The sequence below is a fragment of the Bolinopsis microptera genome, chromosome 6, assembly GCF_026151205.1.
Source record: "Bolinopsis microptera isolate Bmic1 chromosome 6, MBARI_Bmic_1.0, whole genome shotgun sequence".
Taxonomy (NCBI): Eukaryota; Metazoa; Ctenophora; class Tentaculata; order Lobata; family Bolinopsidae; genus Bolinopsis; species Bolinopsis microptera.
Genome location: NC_087077.1, coordinates 3,634,277 through 3,653,232, shown reverse-complemented (window position 1 = coordinate 3,653,232; position 18,956 = coordinate 3,634,277). Strand labels below are relative to the sequence as shown.

At 39.0% G+C, this 18,956-nt stretch overlaps 1 protein-coding gene across 2 annotated transcripts in view; it reads left to right on the top strand.

The window, feature by feature from the left end:
* LOC134816536 (ATP-binding cassette sub-family A member 2-like) overlaps window positions 1–18,956 on the top strand; it is a 47,744-nt gene that overhangs the window by 26,912 nt on the left and 1,876 nt on the right. For both annotated transcript variants that reach the window (XM_063825424.1, XM_063825423.1), the window contains 28 exons: window positions 86–230; window positions 920–1,035; window positions 1,673–1,795; window positions 2,119–2,357; window positions 2,695–2,833; window positions 3,040–3,215; window positions 5,466–5,712; window positions 5,973–6,095; window positions 6,350–6,505; window positions 6,700–6,849; window positions 7,121–7,324; window positions 8,130–8,266; window positions 8,573–8,655; window positions 9,817–9,932; window positions 10,093–10,261; window positions 10,605–10,723; window positions 11,104–11,186; window positions 12,862–12,976; window positions 13,182–13,308; window positions 13,690–13,795; window positions 15,218–15,342; window positions 15,469–15,587; window positions 16,691–16,875; window positions 17,136–17,238; window positions 17,375–17,470; window positions 17,873–17,992; window positions 18,177–18,253; window positions 18,412–18,592. In XM_063825424.1, coding sequence (XP_063681494.1) covers window positions 86–230; window positions 920–1,035; window positions 1,673–1,795; window positions 2,119–2,357; window positions 2,695–2,833; window positions 3,040–3,215; window positions 5,466–5,712; window positions 5,973–6,095; window positions 6,350–6,505; window positions 6,700–6,849; window positions 7,121–7,324; window positions 8,130–8,266; window positions 8,573–8,655; window positions 9,817–9,932; window positions 10,093–10,261; window positions 10,605–10,723; window positions 11,104–11,186; window positions 12,862–12,976; window positions 13,182–13,308; window positions 13,690–13,795; window positions 15,218–15,342; window positions 15,469–15,587; window positions 16,691–16,875; window positions 17,136–17,238; window positions 17,375–17,470; window positions 17,873–17,992; window positions 18,177–18,253; window positions 18,412–18,592 — 3,879 coding nt within the window. The remainder of the gene's footprint in view (window positions 1–85; window positions 231–919; window positions 1,036–1,672; window positions 1,796–2,118; window positions 2,358–2,694; window positions 2,834–3,039; window positions 3,216–5,465; window positions 5,713–5,972; window positions 6,096–6,349; window positions 6,506–6,699; window positions 6,850–7,120; window positions 7,325–8,129; window positions 8,267–8,572; window positions 8,656–9,816; window positions 9,933–10,092; window positions 10,262–10,604; window positions 10,724–11,103; window positions 11,187–12,861; window positions 12,977–13,181; window positions 13,309–13,689; window positions 13,796–15,217; window positions 15,343–15,468; window positions 15,588–16,690; window positions 16,876–17,135; window positions 17,239–17,374; window positions 17,471–17,872; window positions 17,993–18,176; window positions 18,254–18,411; window positions 18,593–18,956) is intronic.

The following is an 18,956-nucleotide window of genomic DNA, read 5'->3' as shown; positions in this document are numbered from 1 at the left end:
AAACAATTGCTTTAAACACACGACGATCCTATTGTTAACCAACTATAACAACTAATAACAGATAAAACTAAACACTTTTCCCCAGGAGGATACAGAATTAGATTGTTGTGAGATAGAGCCGGTAGGGAAACATCTCATACCGGGAGTGGAGATGGTAGCTCTTAGCAAACATTACGGAGGGAAACACAACCCTTACGCGCTCCGCAACCTTTCTCTCAAGCTATACCAAGGTTAGCAAACATTACGGAGGGAAACACAACCCTTACGCGCTCCGCAACCTTTCTCTCAAGCTATACCAAGGTTAGCAAACATTACGGAGGGAAACACAACCCTTACGCGCTCCGCAACCTTTCTCTTAAGCTATACCAAGGTTAGCAAACATTACGGAGGGAAACACAACCCTTACGCGCTCCGCAACCTTTCTCTTAAGCTATACCAAGGTTAGCAAACATTACGGAGGGAAACACAACCCTTACGCCCTCCGCAACCTTTCTCTTAAGCTGTACCAAGGTGGGGACTTTAGTTAGAGTTTCTTTTACATTTTAAACGATTGGTCATGATGTTTTGTTAACTGTCGTTTATGACTAATCTGAGGCTTCTTAAAATATTTGAGAGGCGTCAGGAAAGGTGGAAGAGAACCGCAGCTCAGAGATAACAAATGTATGATTTCCTGGTAAACGACCATTAAGTAAACGACCACGGAGCAACCAATGATTAAGGTCATTGGTTGCTGTTACACCGACCATTTACTAAAGTACTGATATCACAACTTCACAACTGACTGTGAAAAACCGCGCAACTTAATGACTTAAACGTCCTATAACAAGATAATCACACAATGATATCATACAACTTTTTTAACTTTGGAGTCTTCTGACATATAAAACCTTAGTTTTAATCTCTGTAACCTCCTCTTCAGGACAAGTAACAGCACTATTAGGACACAACGGAGCAGGTAAAACTACAACAATGTCAATACTAACTGGGATGATAGGACCTACCTCCGGACACTACGACATCAGATACGCTTCAGAGGTTAACTAAATAACTGGATAACAATTAACATTCAAACAAACGGACAAAATACAAATAAAAATACACGTCATGCTGATAGATAGAGAGAAGAGTTGAGAAGGGGTTTGGTTGTTAATGTTGTGGAGTGTCAGTGGAGTGTTAGTGGAGTGTTAGTGGAGTGTTAGTGGAGTGTTAGTCAGTGTTAGTCAGGCTGGATTAAGTTAGTGTGGGGCGCAATGCACTGCTTGTGGGTGCACAGTATGTATTGTAGCAAGAAAAAGGGTATTCCGAATGAGAAGAGAGAGTTATGTGTGCTGTAAAAAGCATTGTGTACTTTAGTGACTATTTATTAGTGTTTACTGAGTCAGCCATGGTGCCAAAGTGGTCAGTGTAACTCTGATATAATGAAATAAGGGTCGTGGAGCGGTGACATCAACTGAATTTTAATGATAATATTATTACTTACTGCATTACACGCAATATTAACGGTTACTAAGGGACAAGGGTCTCATAACACAAAACACTTACTGTCGATCGTTACGATTCATATCTCACGAATCTCTTGAAAATTTTAAAACAGTTTAATATCTTAGTTAACAAATCGATAAAATCAAACAGCCATTACATCTAAAGTTGTAATGACAATACTATTGCCCAGGAAGCACTAGACTGCCGAGACACAGTAGGAGTGTGTCCTCAACACAACGTGCTGTGGGATGAGCTGACTATTGCTGAACATCTGCTCTTCTACGGACAACTCCGGGGTATGAGCTATGATAAGGTAAGTGGCTAAGTGGAGGAGGACAACTCCGGGGTATGACCTATGATAAGGTAAGTGGAGGAGGACAACTCCGGGGTATGAGCTATGATAAGGTAAGTGGAGGAGGACAACTCCGGGGTATGACCTATGATAAGGTAAGTGGTGGAGGACAACTCCGGGGTATGAGCTATGATAAGGTAAGTGGTGGAGAGGTTCTTTGAGATTATTAATCGGCGTCTAACGTTTACCAACTGTTGATTTGATCGTACAATATTGTTTAGTTAAAACATTACAGTAAGATAGATCTCTAGTAATTATTGTTTATTGATCCTCTCTTTCCCCAGATAAACAGAGAAATGGAGAAGTTTATATGCGAAGTGGACCTCCCGCTAGAAAAGAGGAACTGCGAATCTAAAATTCTCTCTGGTGGAATGAAGAGGAAGTTATCAGTAGCTATAGCATTCCTGGGCAGCACCAAGACACTGATCCTGGACGAGCCGACAGCAGGGGTTGATCCTAAAGCTAGACGGGATATCTGGGATATGATCGTTAAGAATAAGAGAGATAGAACTATTCTTCTGAGGTGGGTTTATCCTGTTTCCTGCTTTGATAAGGAGTGTGTTGCTACCCTAGGGTATACTATAGTGTTTTAAAGTAAACAAACAACTGAGCTTAGAGATATCTCAAATTTCAAAAGTAGTTTATACAGAATGTAGAATTCATCTCGAATTACTCATCTCGCTGGAGACCATACTTGTAGCTGTCTGATGCTAGGTGAATGTAGTGAACACATAATGCCCATATAACTCTAATCTCCCCCCCCCCCCCCCCCCGGCCCCCCCCCAGTACTCTAACTAACCCCCCCCCCCCCCGGCCCCCCCCCCCCAGTACTCTAACTAACCCCCACGGTCCACCCTCAGTACACATCACATGGAGGAAGCTGACGTGCTAGGTGACCGTATAGCTATCCTCAGTCAGGGTAACCTCATCTGTTGTGGAAGTAGTCTCTTCTTGAAACGGCTCAGTGGCGGAACCTACTTCCTTACTGTCGAGATCAATGTGAGTTTTCAGTAGATACTATTGGACTTGTGTGTGTTGCTATGTGGCAAATAAGTATTGTAAGAGCAGTCTATAGTACAGTGTTATAAAGTTACTAAACTCTTACTCTAATTCAATATTCAATAGAATCTATTATAACTACATTACTACAAGTACACAGTACACTAAAATTTAATGAGACTCTAGTTTACAGTGGTTAATCTCAGGTTGGCACACCGCCAGAAACACTAGTTAAAATAGTGGAGGAGATATTCAGCTCTGTTTTCATCAGAAGTTCTAGTTCTAATCAGATAGTGATGGAGCTTGAAGCGTCTGATATGGACTTGTTCGAGAAGCTCTGTATATGTCTGGATGAGATGAAGAAAGCTAACGAGATTGCCAGGTATTTTATCCCATTCTTTGCAAAGCTCTGTAAAGCTGTAACTGTTTGTGCTATAATAATATTATGATGATCCAAAGTTTACGTGCACTCCAGAATGTTGTTATCATAACATTTTCTTGTGAATATGAAATAGTAACTCTCAGATCTCTAAGACCGTATTTACGTAGCGTTATTTTCTGGCCCTCCTGTATTAAAACGCAAATGATGAAACTTTGTCTTTTCAAATCTTTATTTAGAAAGTTAGAACGTGGCTCGATAATACTCGTCAGTCCTGCTTGTGGTAGATTTGAATATTATGAATAAATTGAATAAACATACGGACATGCAGCATGAATAGCCGTTCTTACCCGTGTGTTTGAATCTGCCAAATGGGGAATTAGTAGGCCAACTAGATTATGGGTAGTGTTGGCTGTGGGGGGCGACAGTGATTCTGCGATCTGAATATTCATCATTTGTGATTTGGTTAACCAAGGTTACAGACGCCTGGCAACGCTTCAAATAAGGTCTTTATACTCGGCCCTTTAGCAGTGACTGTATAGTGTGGTCCGTGATAGCAACCTTCGCTTCGTTTAGTTCAAAGAGTCCACAGTGGGGCTCCATGCTGACATTTAGCCTAAAAACGAGTTTTCCTAATGTTTTAGATTGTTGTAAATTCTGATAGAGAATAAATAACCGGATTCAATGCTTTTTAAATTAGCTCAAAATCTCGGTTGGGTCAAAATTTACAACCATTTGAAAAGCGCGCCTGAAAATAACCTGCCTGCACATGCCCAGAAACTCAATTTCACTGCCATTTTTGAGTCAGGCTGAGGTTCCTTTTGTTTTCAGTGTTTTTCAACTTTTGATTGATTGAACATGGATATAAGCATTCTTAGTACTGTTTAAGAAGAAAAAACCATGATTTCGGTCAATTTTGGATTTTTGGTAGCTAAAATTAGAATATTTTTCAAAAATAGGCCTTAAAATTTCATTCGCTGACCACAAATGGGTGGTAAAGTTATAAATGGCCCCATATGGCCCGGGTTTCATTATGTTTTCTATGTTTTCCCATAATTTTTCTAGCAGAACCCAGAAGATTTGGCTTCGGAACGCTTCGGAAAAAAAATTATGACCCATTTTTGGTACGAGCCTGAGGTGAAAAATCGCGTCAAAATAGCGCGAAAAATGAAAACTGATAGATTAAAAACTGATTTTTTCATTTATTTCATAGCTTTTTGGTGCACACTTCGATATTTTATGCTAATACCAGCAAAGTTCAATTGGAATAAGCAATATTTGGATGGAAAAATAGTGCATATGAGCCAAAAATAGCCAAAATCTGGCAATTTGAGCTCGGAAAATCCAGGGGCAACTCTGATTTCATAGGATTTTTCTTATGTTTTTGTCATATTGCATAGTTTTTATGGTTCTCCTTTCTGAAATACCCTTAAACAATCACATCAGCATGATTGATGACCATTTCCATACGAAAAAGCAGAAAAATGGGACAAAAACCGCTTAAAATTCGATGAAATCTTAAAACTGCTAGTCAAAAAAGATGCTTTTTGTGTGACAGAAAGTGCCAAATTTTCGAAAAAATTGATTTTTTGCCCAAAAAAGTAGTGAAAGTTGTCCAATTTCACTGAAATAAGTCATAATTGACGATTTAATCCAAATTGACACCACCAAGATGTGGCCAGAGGCATAAAAGGGCAAAAAAACCAAATGTCAGCATGCCCTTTACGCGAGCCCCACTGTGGAGTCTACACAACTTTATATCACTGAACATATCGTATAATACTATATTACAAGTACAAAGTTAGACATGCATAAAACACGTACTCAAATGCAGTTGAGTAACATTTAATTTTAAGGAAGAGTGCACAGCTCTGTGATGCAGGGACTAAAATAAGCTAAATCGACATAATTTATTGCATCTAGCACTACTAGCCTTGCGATAGCATCATAGAGTAATGAGTAATGAGTAAGGAGTAAGGAGTAAGGAGTAAGGAGTAAGGAGTAAGGAGTAACTAGTAAGGAGTAAGGAGTAAGGAGTAAGTAGTAAGGAGTAAGGAGTAAGAAGTAAGGAGTAAGGAGTAACTAGTAAGGAGTAAGGAGTAAGAAGTAAGGAGTAAGTAGTAAGGAGTAAGGAGTAAGAAGTAAGGAGTAAGGAGTAAGGAGTAAGAAGTAAGGAGTAAGGAGTAAGGAGTAAGGAGTAAAGATTAAGGTATAAACTTGAATCTCACAAGAGGTCACGCTGTGTCTCCTCAGTTACGGTATCAGTGCTCCCACAATGGAGGAAGTGTTTCTGAAACTGTCCTCCTCATCCCACCACGACACTAAGTGGCAGGACAACAACATTAGGCTGGCTAGCAAAGGAGTTGGTGACGTCACTGATCATGGTGATAATGACGTCACGCTCAATGGTGGTGACGTCATGACTAATGGTGACACGCGGAACGGTAGATTAGATACGATATTTGAAGATAATTCTACTAGTGCTACAAATCTAGATAAGGTTAGTGCTTTACTGGATGTACTTGACATATTATCAGGGGTCTCTGGCGTTATCGAAAGCGTGCATGGCATGGCTTGAGCTATACTCCTTCTTTTTGATTCTTTTATTGGGGTAATTTATCTCAATTTGAGTTTGCTGACTCATAGTCAGAGCTTACTATGCTGCTTACAATTTCAATCAAATTCATGTCCACATTTCGTCACTTTAAATGTTCAATACTTTAATGTCTTGATCATTGTGCTCATTGATTTGCATGTCAGAACGGTAACAAGGATGAGAATTCTGTTCACTTCAATCAGAAAGCTGACACGTCAAGTGATGACTCTCCTGTTGATTTAACTGAGACTGATGAGCCGGGTAGTACTGATTTTACGTACAGACAGGTATATCAGGCTTACTGTTTAATTGTAATGTTGGTTAATTAAAATATTTGTTTAATTATGTTTAATTATTTAATTTATATGTTTTAGTTGATTTAATTTTGTGATGGCTAGCTGGCGTATATTATTAGCTGAATTATCATAAAATATGGTATTGCTGTATTCGCATAGTTTAATAATCAATTTAGATTATTCAACAAATCAAACAATAAAGTAACTGATCTGTCCAAACCACCTCAATGTAACACAACCCCCAGATGCCAAGTTTTGGTTCGTCCAAGTCGCCCCTAGTAACAGGGGGAGGTGACGGTATTTACAATACTGGGTACAGACTCTACTGGCAGCAGTTCACTTCACTGTTTATTAAGCGCTGGCATCACGGCAAGAGGGACAAGAAGGGAGTGTTCGCTCAGGTAACACTCATTGCAACATGTAGCTACTCAAGACATGTAATTCAATTAGCTCACAAGTTGGAAATTAAAATATTTTATTAAGAGCCTGACTCGACTTTACCAACAAGATAATATCCCGAAGGAGTAAATAACTAGTAACTAATTAGTACTAGTAACTAATTAGCAACCAGTTAGTAACTGAAACCCATTTTCAGGTGGTTCTCCCGGCATTATTCATAGCAGCTGCGATGTCTATAAACGTTGCAGTACCCATGAACTCTAACTACAAGCCACGTGTTCTCTCCTTCTCCATGTTCCAGACTCCTAACTACATTCCATTCGAGATGAGGACCCCTGACACTAACGTTAGTTAATTAGTTCATGTGAGATTTGAGATTTATTATGTCCATGTATTAAACTATTAAAGTGTGCGGAAATGAATAACGTTCCTTAAATGTCTTAAAAATTTACATTAAAGGTAAATTAGGTACAACAAAACCCTAGCGGTATGGAAAAATAAACATGGCTTTCATAATGCTGATTCTATTACACTTACATGACAGTAATTGTATAACTATATAATAACAGTTATTACATTACAAAGAGTTGCAGTAACTCAGTGCCCCCCTACCTCAGGTAACCCCGTTCAACTCCTCACTACTCCGTGAGTTCGGGGTAACATACGGGGACTACTTCCTGCGAGAGGTGCCAGCTGCGCCGCGCGAGATCTCCTTTGAAAGCTCTGACACCTACCCCTCACGTGTTTATGAAAGTGGTGGTGAGTGGAAAGCAGAGCGCGATTTTGTTCCTCAGTATCCCACCTGTGATGTGAGATATAGGGTGAGTGATTATTTCATAGCTTGAATTTCTGAGGAATTTTAAAATTCTATGACAGTATGACTCAGAAGTTGAACTACCGGCCAATATGACATAATATTATATTCTTCCAATCTTAAAAGTGAATTTTCAAAATAATCAGAATATTCTGGAGCTATTCTTGACTAACACAGCTATTATATATTGTGTTCCCCTTACGGCTTTACATCTCCACCATCAAGTCTGTTATAATAAGTAGTAATAGAAATTTATGTAGGAACAAGAAGTGCATGTTGCCTAGTAGGCAGTGTATGTGATTATTAAAACTCACTCTGATAGCTTAATCACATCAACTCTTCAAACTGCGTTGAATCACACATACACGGAGACTTGTAGATATTACGTTAGAAGCCACCTACACATTGCTCGGTCACTATTACATTATTCTGAAGAATATTCAGTTACAGCTGCACTGTGGGGCCGATGTTAACACTCATTATCACTAATTTGATTCATTGGTGAGCTGTTCTATTTCGTGAAATAATAAACGAAGCGATGGCTCTACAGTCTACACACTGAGATCCTGGAGAGGTTCGCTGTTTATCAGACATCAGTCTCATGATAAGATAATGATTCCAGGGATAATATCCGGTAGTAGAGACTAGGTAGGACAAATGAAACTACTGTTTAGGAGGAAACGCGAGCTTTCAGTGCGCTACACTCTCAATCAGTCTACACACTATGTAATGATAATGTGAAGTATAATTATAGTTACGACGCACGAGGTAACATGAAACAAATTGTTGTATTATTTGACATTCCATTTCAGATAAACAACTGGTCAGGACCAGTTCCGTTCCCAACCGGAGGATTTGAAACAGCTTCTGGTGATATACTGGCCAATGTAACGGGGAATAATCTTACTAACTACCTGCTTATCACTCAGCCTGAATATAAACTATCAAGGTGAGAGTTGTTCGGTATTTTGGAGATTTGTGTTATTTGAGTATTTAGGTTTGAGATTGAGGCTGACAATGAACACATAGATTTAGAAGCGAAATTGTAAATTTGATTAATGGAATGTAGAATTCAATGAACAACCAAAATATTCGTACGTATAATATTACATTTAAATAATTACCAAACTTGATTATTTTGTAAACCACTTATATATTACCACAATATATAATATATTACTTGGATGAGGATATTAACGTTATATTCTTCTTAAAAAGTTATTAGTGTTGCTATCCTAACATGCATCTCTTGAAGGTACACGGCGCTAACGTTTGACGATAAAAGAAGTGATATTATACCTGAGTACGATTCAGCCTACTCTGCTAAACGAAATATAGGTGAGTTTGTAAAGCTCTCATTCATGTTGTACTGCATTTTTATCAGTAAAGTGAAGTAGGAACTGTCTTCTTCACCTTCACCTTTTCTACACTGGGCAACTATTTAATGGTTTTTACTTTTTCTTTAGACAGAAAATATTAACCATTACAGCAGACAGCTGTCGGACAGTCTCTTCATAGATTATAACGGTCCATACTGTTTATTTACATTTCTTTGTTTCTGAGTGAGCCTCACTGAGCATCTCTCAATGTGTTTGCATTCATTAAAATTATTTAGTACACGTTACAGTCACACATTACACATTACACATTACAGATTACACGTTACAGTTACACATTACACATTACACACGTAATGCTGGAGTTCTCCGTAGTATTTGCAAATGACACGTCATTGTAACACAACAATATGACATGGTGGGAGTTACAGCACGATGGTTTTTTGGTTTCTTATATGGCCAAATAATCATGAAACTGTATCCTGTACCCTAAAGGCACTCGAAACAGAAAATTATCCTACTATTCATCTTTCATATTGTATAAACAGGGGCATTATTTTAAAGATTAATAATAATTGACCGTTTGAACCAGAACTACCATTTCATAACTCACACCCCTCTTACAACTGACAATGCCTAATTCACTGACTAATGTGAGTTATGCGCTCACATTACAACTATTACTCCTTCTACAAAGAACCAGGCAGCTCTAATTCTAGCCTCCTATTATTCTAACAGTCCTAAGTTTGGCCCCTATTATTTCAAAACCCCGGCCCTCTTACAATACGCTTCAGCACATGCTGTATTGAGAGCAAAATCGCACCTGCGCCTTTATCCAGTGCTCTTTCTCTGTTCAATCTATTATAGTTAGTGGGTGTATACGCAGGTGTCTTATCGACATCCAATCAAAAACATCCACATCATACCCATGTGAGCCGTGAGGCTTGGAAGTTGGAATGTTATCACCGTGCAAGTGTATGAGTCGTTGTCTGCCACGTTTTTACTGGATGAGTAAACTGAGTGATGAGATAAAACTATAAACAATGATATATAATTGAACTAAACTGATCTGTAAAAGCCCCTTAAACATTCGGGGGTAAGATTAGCCAGATGAAGAGTATAAATTGTAATTTAAAAACTCTTGAACTGGAAATATTCGCAGTTAAAACGTGGTATCTGAATAAAGGATACCATGCGATGCCAACTGCGCTGAACGCAATGAACAATCTACAGCTAAAGAATGCAGGGTCTAAGCACCATATCACTGTAGCAGCACAGGTTTGTGGAATGGCATCTGTAGATAATTCGCTGTAAAATTCCCTCAACCATATTTCATTAAACTTGTTAAATAAGCTCTAATAGACTACTAACCATATATTAATTACTTTTGAGTTTTTGATTCTATTGAGTGTGGCACAACTAACAAATCACCGCACAGGCAATGAACAACACAGCCACAAAGACAAGTCACGAGTACATCCAACAAGGGGTGCCCATAGTTATCAGTATCTTCATTATCGTGGGTCTGAGTTTTGTGCCCACTAGCTTCGTGGTGTACTTAGTGGCGGAGAGGAGTAGCAATGCTAAACATCTTCAGTTCTGTGCAGGTTAGATGAGATAAGAGCATGAAATAAGATAAGATAAGAGCAGTACATGATGCTAAAAAATGTTCATCAATCACAGTAATGAGTACACTGTTAAATCATTAAATGTGTTGTCATCTTTTCTTACATTTAGTAGATGTCACCAAGTAAATGTGTTGTCATCTTTTCTTACATTTAGTAGATGTCACCAAGTACTGCAATCTACAGATAAAGCTATTGATCCTAATGTGTCACTACCTATATTAAATATTAGATTAGTTAGTGATATATTTAGTTAAATATTAGTTTAATATTAGTTTAATATTAGATTAGTTAGTAATATTAGTTAAATATTATCATGTACCAGGTGTGGGAGCAGAAGTATACTGGATAAGTAACTACGTGTGGGATATGTTCAACTTCCTTCTTCCTACTTCAGTCTCCATTATTGTCTTCTACGCTTTTCAGCAGGAGGCGTTTGTTAATGTTCGTATGATGGCTTATTATAGATATTATTACACTTTCAAACCTTGAGCTTGGGTACTTTACAGATTTGTGTTTCAAATGAGACCTTCTGCAAAGTGGTCGTCACCAAATATTACCAAATATTACCAAATATTACCAAATATTACCAAATATTACCAAATATTACCATGAATATTACCAAATATTACCAAATATTACCTAATATTACCAAATATTACCAAATATTACCAAATATTACCAAATATTACTAAATATTACCAAATATTACCAAATATTTACGATTTTATAAATACCATGATCTAATAACTCGCTACATTGATAAAAACGATAAAAAGCTAGTCCACAACAATTATTAAAATATTTTAAATAATCTATTCCAGGAAATAGGAGCAGTGGTGGTGTTGATAATGCTGTACGGTTTAGCGGCCACGCCCATGTTCTATCCTGCATCCTTCATATTCAAGTAATCATTATTTATCTTTACAACATGAGAGTGAGTTGATGTTAATTGCATGCTCAGATCAGTTATTCACGTACACAATATATTTGGTTCACTGCCAAGCAATACTATACAGTATACACGATCCGTGCTGTTTGTTGACGTGTACATAAATTTTTATACATTTTTAAGAGAATATGACTACCAAGATATTTATAATCATGCATTCGAAATGCATATTATACGTGTTATATATTATGACTAGGACTAGCGAGACACATTGCGTACTTAGATGATTTCGGTGTCCTACAAAATTCTGTACATACATCGAAGTGCATACTCAACTACACACTGCTACTAAAGTAATACGATAATGGGTTGATTTAACACACATTTTCAACACACAATATTGGTACCAATTATGGTGCTGTACTTAGAAGTCTAATTCCCTAGGGAGGCGATACCTTGGAGAAATAGAGTATACAGAACTTTTGTCGCGGCGCGCTTCTTCTGGATCCTTGAACAATCGTGTGAAGGGGAGGCCGACAAAGGGGGGCCCTCCATTATTAGGGGTCAGATCATATGACGTATAATTAGTGATGTGACGTATAATTAGTGATGTGATCCATCAGCAGAATTTAATTGACCCAGAAATGAGCTAGATATAGGGTAGAGTTCACATGTCAATTCTGTAAATCATAGCTGTACATTAAGAAGTAAACATGATCTGACTGCTCGACTCGTAGATCACATAAGGGACGGGAGCTCTTGCTAAAGGGGGTTCTCGTATCAAGGGATGTGAGACGTACGTGCCAAAGGCATGCAAGGAGTCTGAGCCGATCAAGTGTTCTTACTTCTTAGGTATATATACTGAAAGATGAAAGACAATAGTATCGCATTCTTACAGAACCTCATATCAGAAGCCCTGGTAGAGACGTCGACTGCAGTGAACCAGACTCTCCCTAACATCATGTCCTTGGCCAGAGTGATTCAACGTTCCAGAGCTGCAGCGTCAGGATCCTCCCAACACCAGGAGGCTACTACAGAGGACTTTACTCTCCCTCCTACATGTACTTCCACCAGAAGAGATGAACCCTTTGTCCTCTTTGATGGTTCTACAGATCGGGGAGTCAGAGTCATCGTATTCGCCACGAGCAGGATCATGAAGACACTGTCTATCCACTCAGACTGGATAGCAGACGGCAATTTCTATGTATCACCGAAGATCTTTCCTCAGTCTTACACCATCCACTCAGTTGTAGACAACAAATGTGTGCCTTTAGTTTATATTTTAAGTGGTGACAAGAAAGGGGACACTTATGAATTTGTTTTAGATGTTATTAAGCACTATTTTGACCAGCATTGTCCGGTATTGTCAGTATTCAGTATTCAGTAAATTTGATTAATTATCCTATGAAAAAATGTCTATTGACTTGTTAATTTAAATCAAAAGTACGGAGTTAAACTGGGCTAGATATAGGGTAGAGTTCACATGTTCTGTAAATCATAGCTGGTGGATCACATCACTAATTATACGTCACATCACTAATTATACGTCATATGATCTGACCCCTAATAATGGAGGGCCCCCTTTTTGTCGTGCAGCCCGTGTGAAGTATGAGTTCATTCTGAATTCGCTGCATATGATTATCAATTAGGTTATCAGTTGTATATTTAATTAATTAATTACCAATTCCAGGATCCCGTCAGCAGCGTACGTTACCTTGCTGTGTTCCAATCTGTTTGTGGCTGTTACTACGAGTTACTCAGTCTTTACATTGGAGCGGTTCCCAGAGGATGAGACCCTAACTATGGTATATTACCTAATTACCTAATTACCTAATGGAACATTTTTTGAAACCAATTTGTGAAATTGTTTGGCCGGTACTACAATTTAATCCGTGCCAAACTCTTGATTAAAGTCTATTTTAAGTCTAAACATAGATAAATATACATATTTTGATCCCCTTTTTCCTTTAAGATTGTGTTATCATGATTGTCTGAATGCCCTAATTTCAGTACGCTAACGTACTAGATGTTGCATTCCTAGTGTTCCCTCCCTACTGTCTTGGTAAAGGATTTGTAGATCTCACCTACAAATATGTCATGACTGTTATTTACGAATCTATGGGTATCAAAGCTAATGGTAAGTGTCATAGTAACGTATTTTGACATTTTTACATAAAAATGTTTGATTTTAATAAATAAATAGCCAAAGTACTATTATTGAATAGCCAACTACGATTTTACATTTTACAAACGATATTCATATTTTTTGTTCTGTTTTGAGTTCAGGCTAATTTAGGTTTTCTCCTCAGTATAAAACATTCAAAACAGTAAGAAACTACAATACAGAAACATCACAGCATTGTAACATGCATACCTCAAATCATAAATTGTTAAAACTTCTTACATGCCACTTCTTTCATGCCATTGCTAATTTCCAACTTAGAACTTGGGCAAATAATCTATTGTTCAAATAATCAGTTAATTAACTAATGATCAGTTAATTGGTCGATGTTTACAGGTAAGTTAGTAGAGAACGCATGGGGCTGGCGCTGTTTAGGAAGATACATCTGTGTTCTGCCTCTTACAGCTGTGTTCTGGCTCTGTGTCACCATCGCCATTGAGAAGTGAGTACTGTTTGTCAAATATCTTAGAAATGTCAAATATCTAAGTTATGTCACGTTGAATATCTATGTTGAATATCAGACAAACAGATTTTACATTACGTGATGGAGAGATGGAGAAATGTATATTGTACATAGTGTATATTGTACATAGTGCACACTGTGGAATGAATCTTGATCGTGCTAGATTTGTGCTAGATTATGAACACCGGAAAATTTTAAAATACCTTATTGAAAAAGAAGTAGAAAAGTCGGCAAACCTGGTGTTAAACATTCCATCAGAGTAAAATAGGCAGCATCTTCCTTGTTAAATTTCTTGTTGTTAGACATCTTACAATGTCCCTTAGCACCACCACCATTGGGTACAAACGACACAGATTTGACATTCCCTTCTTCTAATGCGATTGCCCGAACAGCCAGTTCACAGTGCTCAATAGTTTCCACTGGTAATATCTCGTTAACTGTGCTCACTACTCCCCGTCCCCTCTGCCAGCATGATGACTTAGAGTTTGAGGTATGAAATAGGAACAGGATCAAGGAATGTAACAGATTATGTAGTCGAGCCATGCGCAGGAAAACTATATCAAAGAAAACGGTATGGTGTCCGATTCGAGAATATAGCCCTCATCAATTGTAGGCACTCAATTTTGTTACCGTGGTGACATGGATTGGGATAATGACTCTAAACATGCGCAGTAACTGTTAGAAATGAGATTTGGTTCATTACGTTACCCCGTGTCGTGGTCGACATTGTCATGGTCACTTGGTCAGTGGTTTATTATTAAATAGTTAGGAAGTGGTCACATGGGGTGCTATATCAATTGTCCTGGGCTCTATAATTGTTCTTCTTATCATTCAACCATACAGCTGCTGGTTATATCAGAGTAACAAGAGTAAGCGTACAGGCTCACCCCCCCCCCCCTCACTCCCGTCCCCCCTCTCTCTTACTCCCCCCTCTCTCTCACCCCCCCCCCCTCTCTCTCACTCCCGTCCCCCCTCTCTCTTACTCCCCCTCTCTCTCTCACCCCCCCCCTCTCTCTCACTCCCGTCCCCCCTCTCTCTTACTCCCCCCTCTCTCTCTCACCCCCCCCCTCACTCCCATCCCCCTCTCTCTTACTCCCCCCCTCTCTCTCTCACCCCCCCCCCTCTCTCTCACTCCCGTCCCCCCTCTCTCTTACTCCCCCCCTCTCTCACCCCCCCCTCTCTCTCACTCCCGTCCCCCCTCTCTCTTACTCCCCCCCCCTCTCTCTCTCACCCCCCCCCCTCTCTCTCACTCCCCCCTCTCTTTCACTCCCCCCCCCCTCCCCCCTTTCTCACTTCCCCATATCACCCGGCCCCCTCACTGGTAGAGATATCCTCCTAACACCCGAATAGTGAGCAGCAATCCATTTTGTTCCTATTTGTAAAACCATTATAATCACTCAGGTACACGCTAAGGAAGAGACGGGTTATAAGAACTCTAGATTCAGATGACAGCGAGGTTAACAATGATGTTCACTTAGAACAGCTCAGAGCCAAGGAGTCAAAAGATGATATACTGAATGTTAATGGTGGGTTTTTGAGACATTTTCATGGCATATTTAAAGGGAGTTTACAGGTTCTTTGCTTATGAAATAGAAACTATAACTTACTACTTTACTACTTTACTACTTACTATTTAACGTTATTTGTTTCAGGGTTAACTAAAAGATATAAGACCTATTCAGTGCAGTACTTTAGAGACCTTTTGAGACGCAGGCCGACCGCTAAACATTCAAACGTTGCTGTAAAGAACGTCAGTTTCGGTGTCAAAAAGGTGATTTGCAACTTGAATTATTGAATCATTGCTCAATTACATGAATTTAGTCAGGCATGGCTCTATAGGGGGGGTGCGGGGGGGGGGGTGCGCACCCCCCCAGAAAAAAAATCCCAAAAATAAATTTTAGGGCAATTTTACGCTAAAATCAGCTAATTTTAAAGATTTTCAGGTTTTTTTTCTAAAAAATTTTAAATTTTGATTAAAAAACTTGATTAATATTGAACACAAGTTTATATTACAAAATTGCATCCATATATTTACCGTGTCGATTAACCAAGTTCAAGAGGACTATAGCTCCTACCAGCGCTGAAGCAGAGCGCAGCTTCAGCACCATGAATCGTGTGAAGACGCCGAAGCGGTCCAGGCTGAATGACGAGAGGACAAGCGACCTTACCCTTCTCAGTCACGAAAAGGAGCTTGTCAAAGCTATAGACAGTGCTGTCATTATTGACAAGTTTGCTGAGAGTAACCGCAAAGTTCTGTTGAATTGAACAGTCCCAGTGTCAATTATGTTTTAATTGTTATTAAAATATTTTTACCTTTATTTTCACATTTAAAACATTATGTTTTATTGAACTCTTCAAGTTAATTCAGACACTTTCTGGTAAGGTTATTAGCTTCTAAAAACCCAAAATTTTCCGGGGGGCTTCGCCCCCCTAGACCCCCCAAAAAGGGGGCTCCGGCCCCTAGCCCCCCGCTAGGGGCTGCGCCCCCAGACCCCTGCCGCAGCGCCTTCGGCGCTGTATGAGAGTCTCCTTGGTGCTTCGCACCAAGTTGCACCCCCCCAAGAATAATCGGCTAGAGCCATGCCTGAATTTAGTTATTTGGTTCAACACAAATGCAAATTTTAAGCTGTCTGGGGATTTTGAGTTTAAGCTTCGGAATGACGTGTTGAGAAATTTATCTACATTTCTGAGATAACGAATATTTAGGTGATACAGTCTAGGTTGTTAAATATTTTTTATTACATATTATTACAAAACTACGTATTTTTTGTTTAAAATTAGACGTATTTAACAACCTTGGTTACAGTAAGTAGTAAATATCTCACAATCATCACATTCTCACAACAACACATTCCTCACAACAACACATTCCAGGGAGAATGTTTTGGACTGCTTGGAATTAACGGAGCCGGTAAAACCAGCACATTCAACATGTTGACTGGTGCACTGAGTGTCACTGCAGGCGACGCGTCTGTTGGTGGTTACAGTGTCGTTACTAATCTTCACAAAGTTCAACAGCTGTTGGGATACTGTCCCCAGTTTGATGCTCTTATTGATTCGTTAGTCCTGATTGAGTTTACTTCCCACTACCTTACACTTATTCTCATTACCTTGGCCTTATCGGAATTTTACTCTGTGGTCTATTTAATTTAGTAAGCTGCACAATATCCAGTAATAATTTATGCAAATTTCGCTCTTATAGGTTAATCTTCCGTAGAAACGGATATTGACCTTTCGTAATTTCAAACGGTTGTCTTGTTTTGTGTTGCAAAATTTTATTTATAAATATAATTTATTAATTTATAATAATTGTCACTAGGTTAACTGGTCGGGAGATGCTGACTTTGTTTGCAGGACTGCACGGTGTGAAGAACCCTACAAACTCCGCAGATAGCTACATCAAACAACTAGGAATTCAAAAGGTACCCTGAACATGTAACTTAGCTAAACAGTAAACACTCCTTATAATTTGATCATCCCAGCCTTATTACGAATAACTCGTGTTCTGTGTTACACAGTAATCTATTTATTCCCTTGTGACACCTCATGTATTTGCAGTACAGTAATATGCAGTGTCACAAGTACAGTGGGGGTAATAGAAGGAAACTGTCTGCAGCGATAGCTTTGGTTGGAAGTCCTGAAGTGCTCCTTCTCGTATGTTTACTTAATTTGTTTACACGTTGTTTGTTCGTTGGAACGCGCGAACGCCAAACGGGTTTACATTGGAGTTTGTACAATAAATGCGAAGAAAAACTAGTGATAGGTGCGCGGCGCGTCATGTTATTTGGATTTTGATAATAATAGATCCATGCGATTACAAAACAATCGACAAAACCCAATTGAAAACAAATACAAGTAATGTCCTTATCTTGATCAATAAAAAGTAATAGTCGAAGCCATTGCGACTCTTCACTAGATATCCAGCGAAGACGGAGGACCCAGACGTGACAACAGTTTGACAGTGTATGGGCTAGCGACGGTATAGACTATGGAATTGCCTAGCGTGTCTTGAATTTGTCTTACAATTTCTGAATGGTAATATTATCGTATTTACAGGACGAACCTACTGCGGGGATGGATCCTGGAGCTCGTCGCCAATTGTGGGGAGTAATCAGAGCTGCTAAACGTGTTGGTACCAGCATACTTCTAACAAGTCACAGTATGGGTGAATGTGAGGTAATATTATACAATATCACGTCATCAATATTACGTCATCTACTTTCTAGTTCCCACACTGAAACAGTTATTGGTTTTGTTCCTGAGTTATTATATCGCTTTACAGCATATTCTATGATTGCATGGAAATATACTTGACGGCACTTTATTAGGGAAAATTTACTTAAATCATCAATAACTACAGGTGTTGTGCGACAGAATTGGTATCATGTGTAAAGGTCGACTACAATGTGTTGGCACCCCACATTACCTTAAACAGAAGTGAGTTTTAAACTTTTAATGTCAAGGTAGAAGTTTTAATGTTGAGTGTACAAAACAGGTTCTATAACCTTCACATTGAAATGGTATATAATTGTTGTTTAATAACGCACTCACTATGTCCTAACTGATAACCCAATATTTACTAAAACCACAACCAGGTACGGGAGCGGCTATACCGCCACAATAAAAACAGGAAACGTTGGCGTGCTGATAGCACGGTTAGAGGAGGAACTAACAACTCCAACACTACTAGAACATCATCACAATATGGTTATCTACTCCATCCCCCAGCATTCCTCACTCGCCCCCCTCTTCTCAGTCTTATCTCGGCTCCGAAAGGTTTGTTTGAGTGCCCTGTTTTTGATTTGCTTGAGAATAACTTTTCACCCGGCGATTGACAAGCTCAATTTCTTCAGGGATCGTTCACATATAAAGTAATGATTGAGGGGAGGGGGAGGAGAGGGGGTTCTAAATCATTACGCTAACTTTTAAAGGGTGGTTTTAAAATGACGGCCTAGAAGTAATGATATAATATTTGAACGGTCTCTCAACTTTAAGGAGGGGTTAGTTGAGGACTATTCGGTGTCCCAATGTTCGCTCGACGATGTCTTCGTACGAGTAGCTAGAGACGACACGATCCCTATGATCTGATGTCTCATTGGTAAATCAACGAGTTACGACTCTGTACACAAAGCATCCAGTT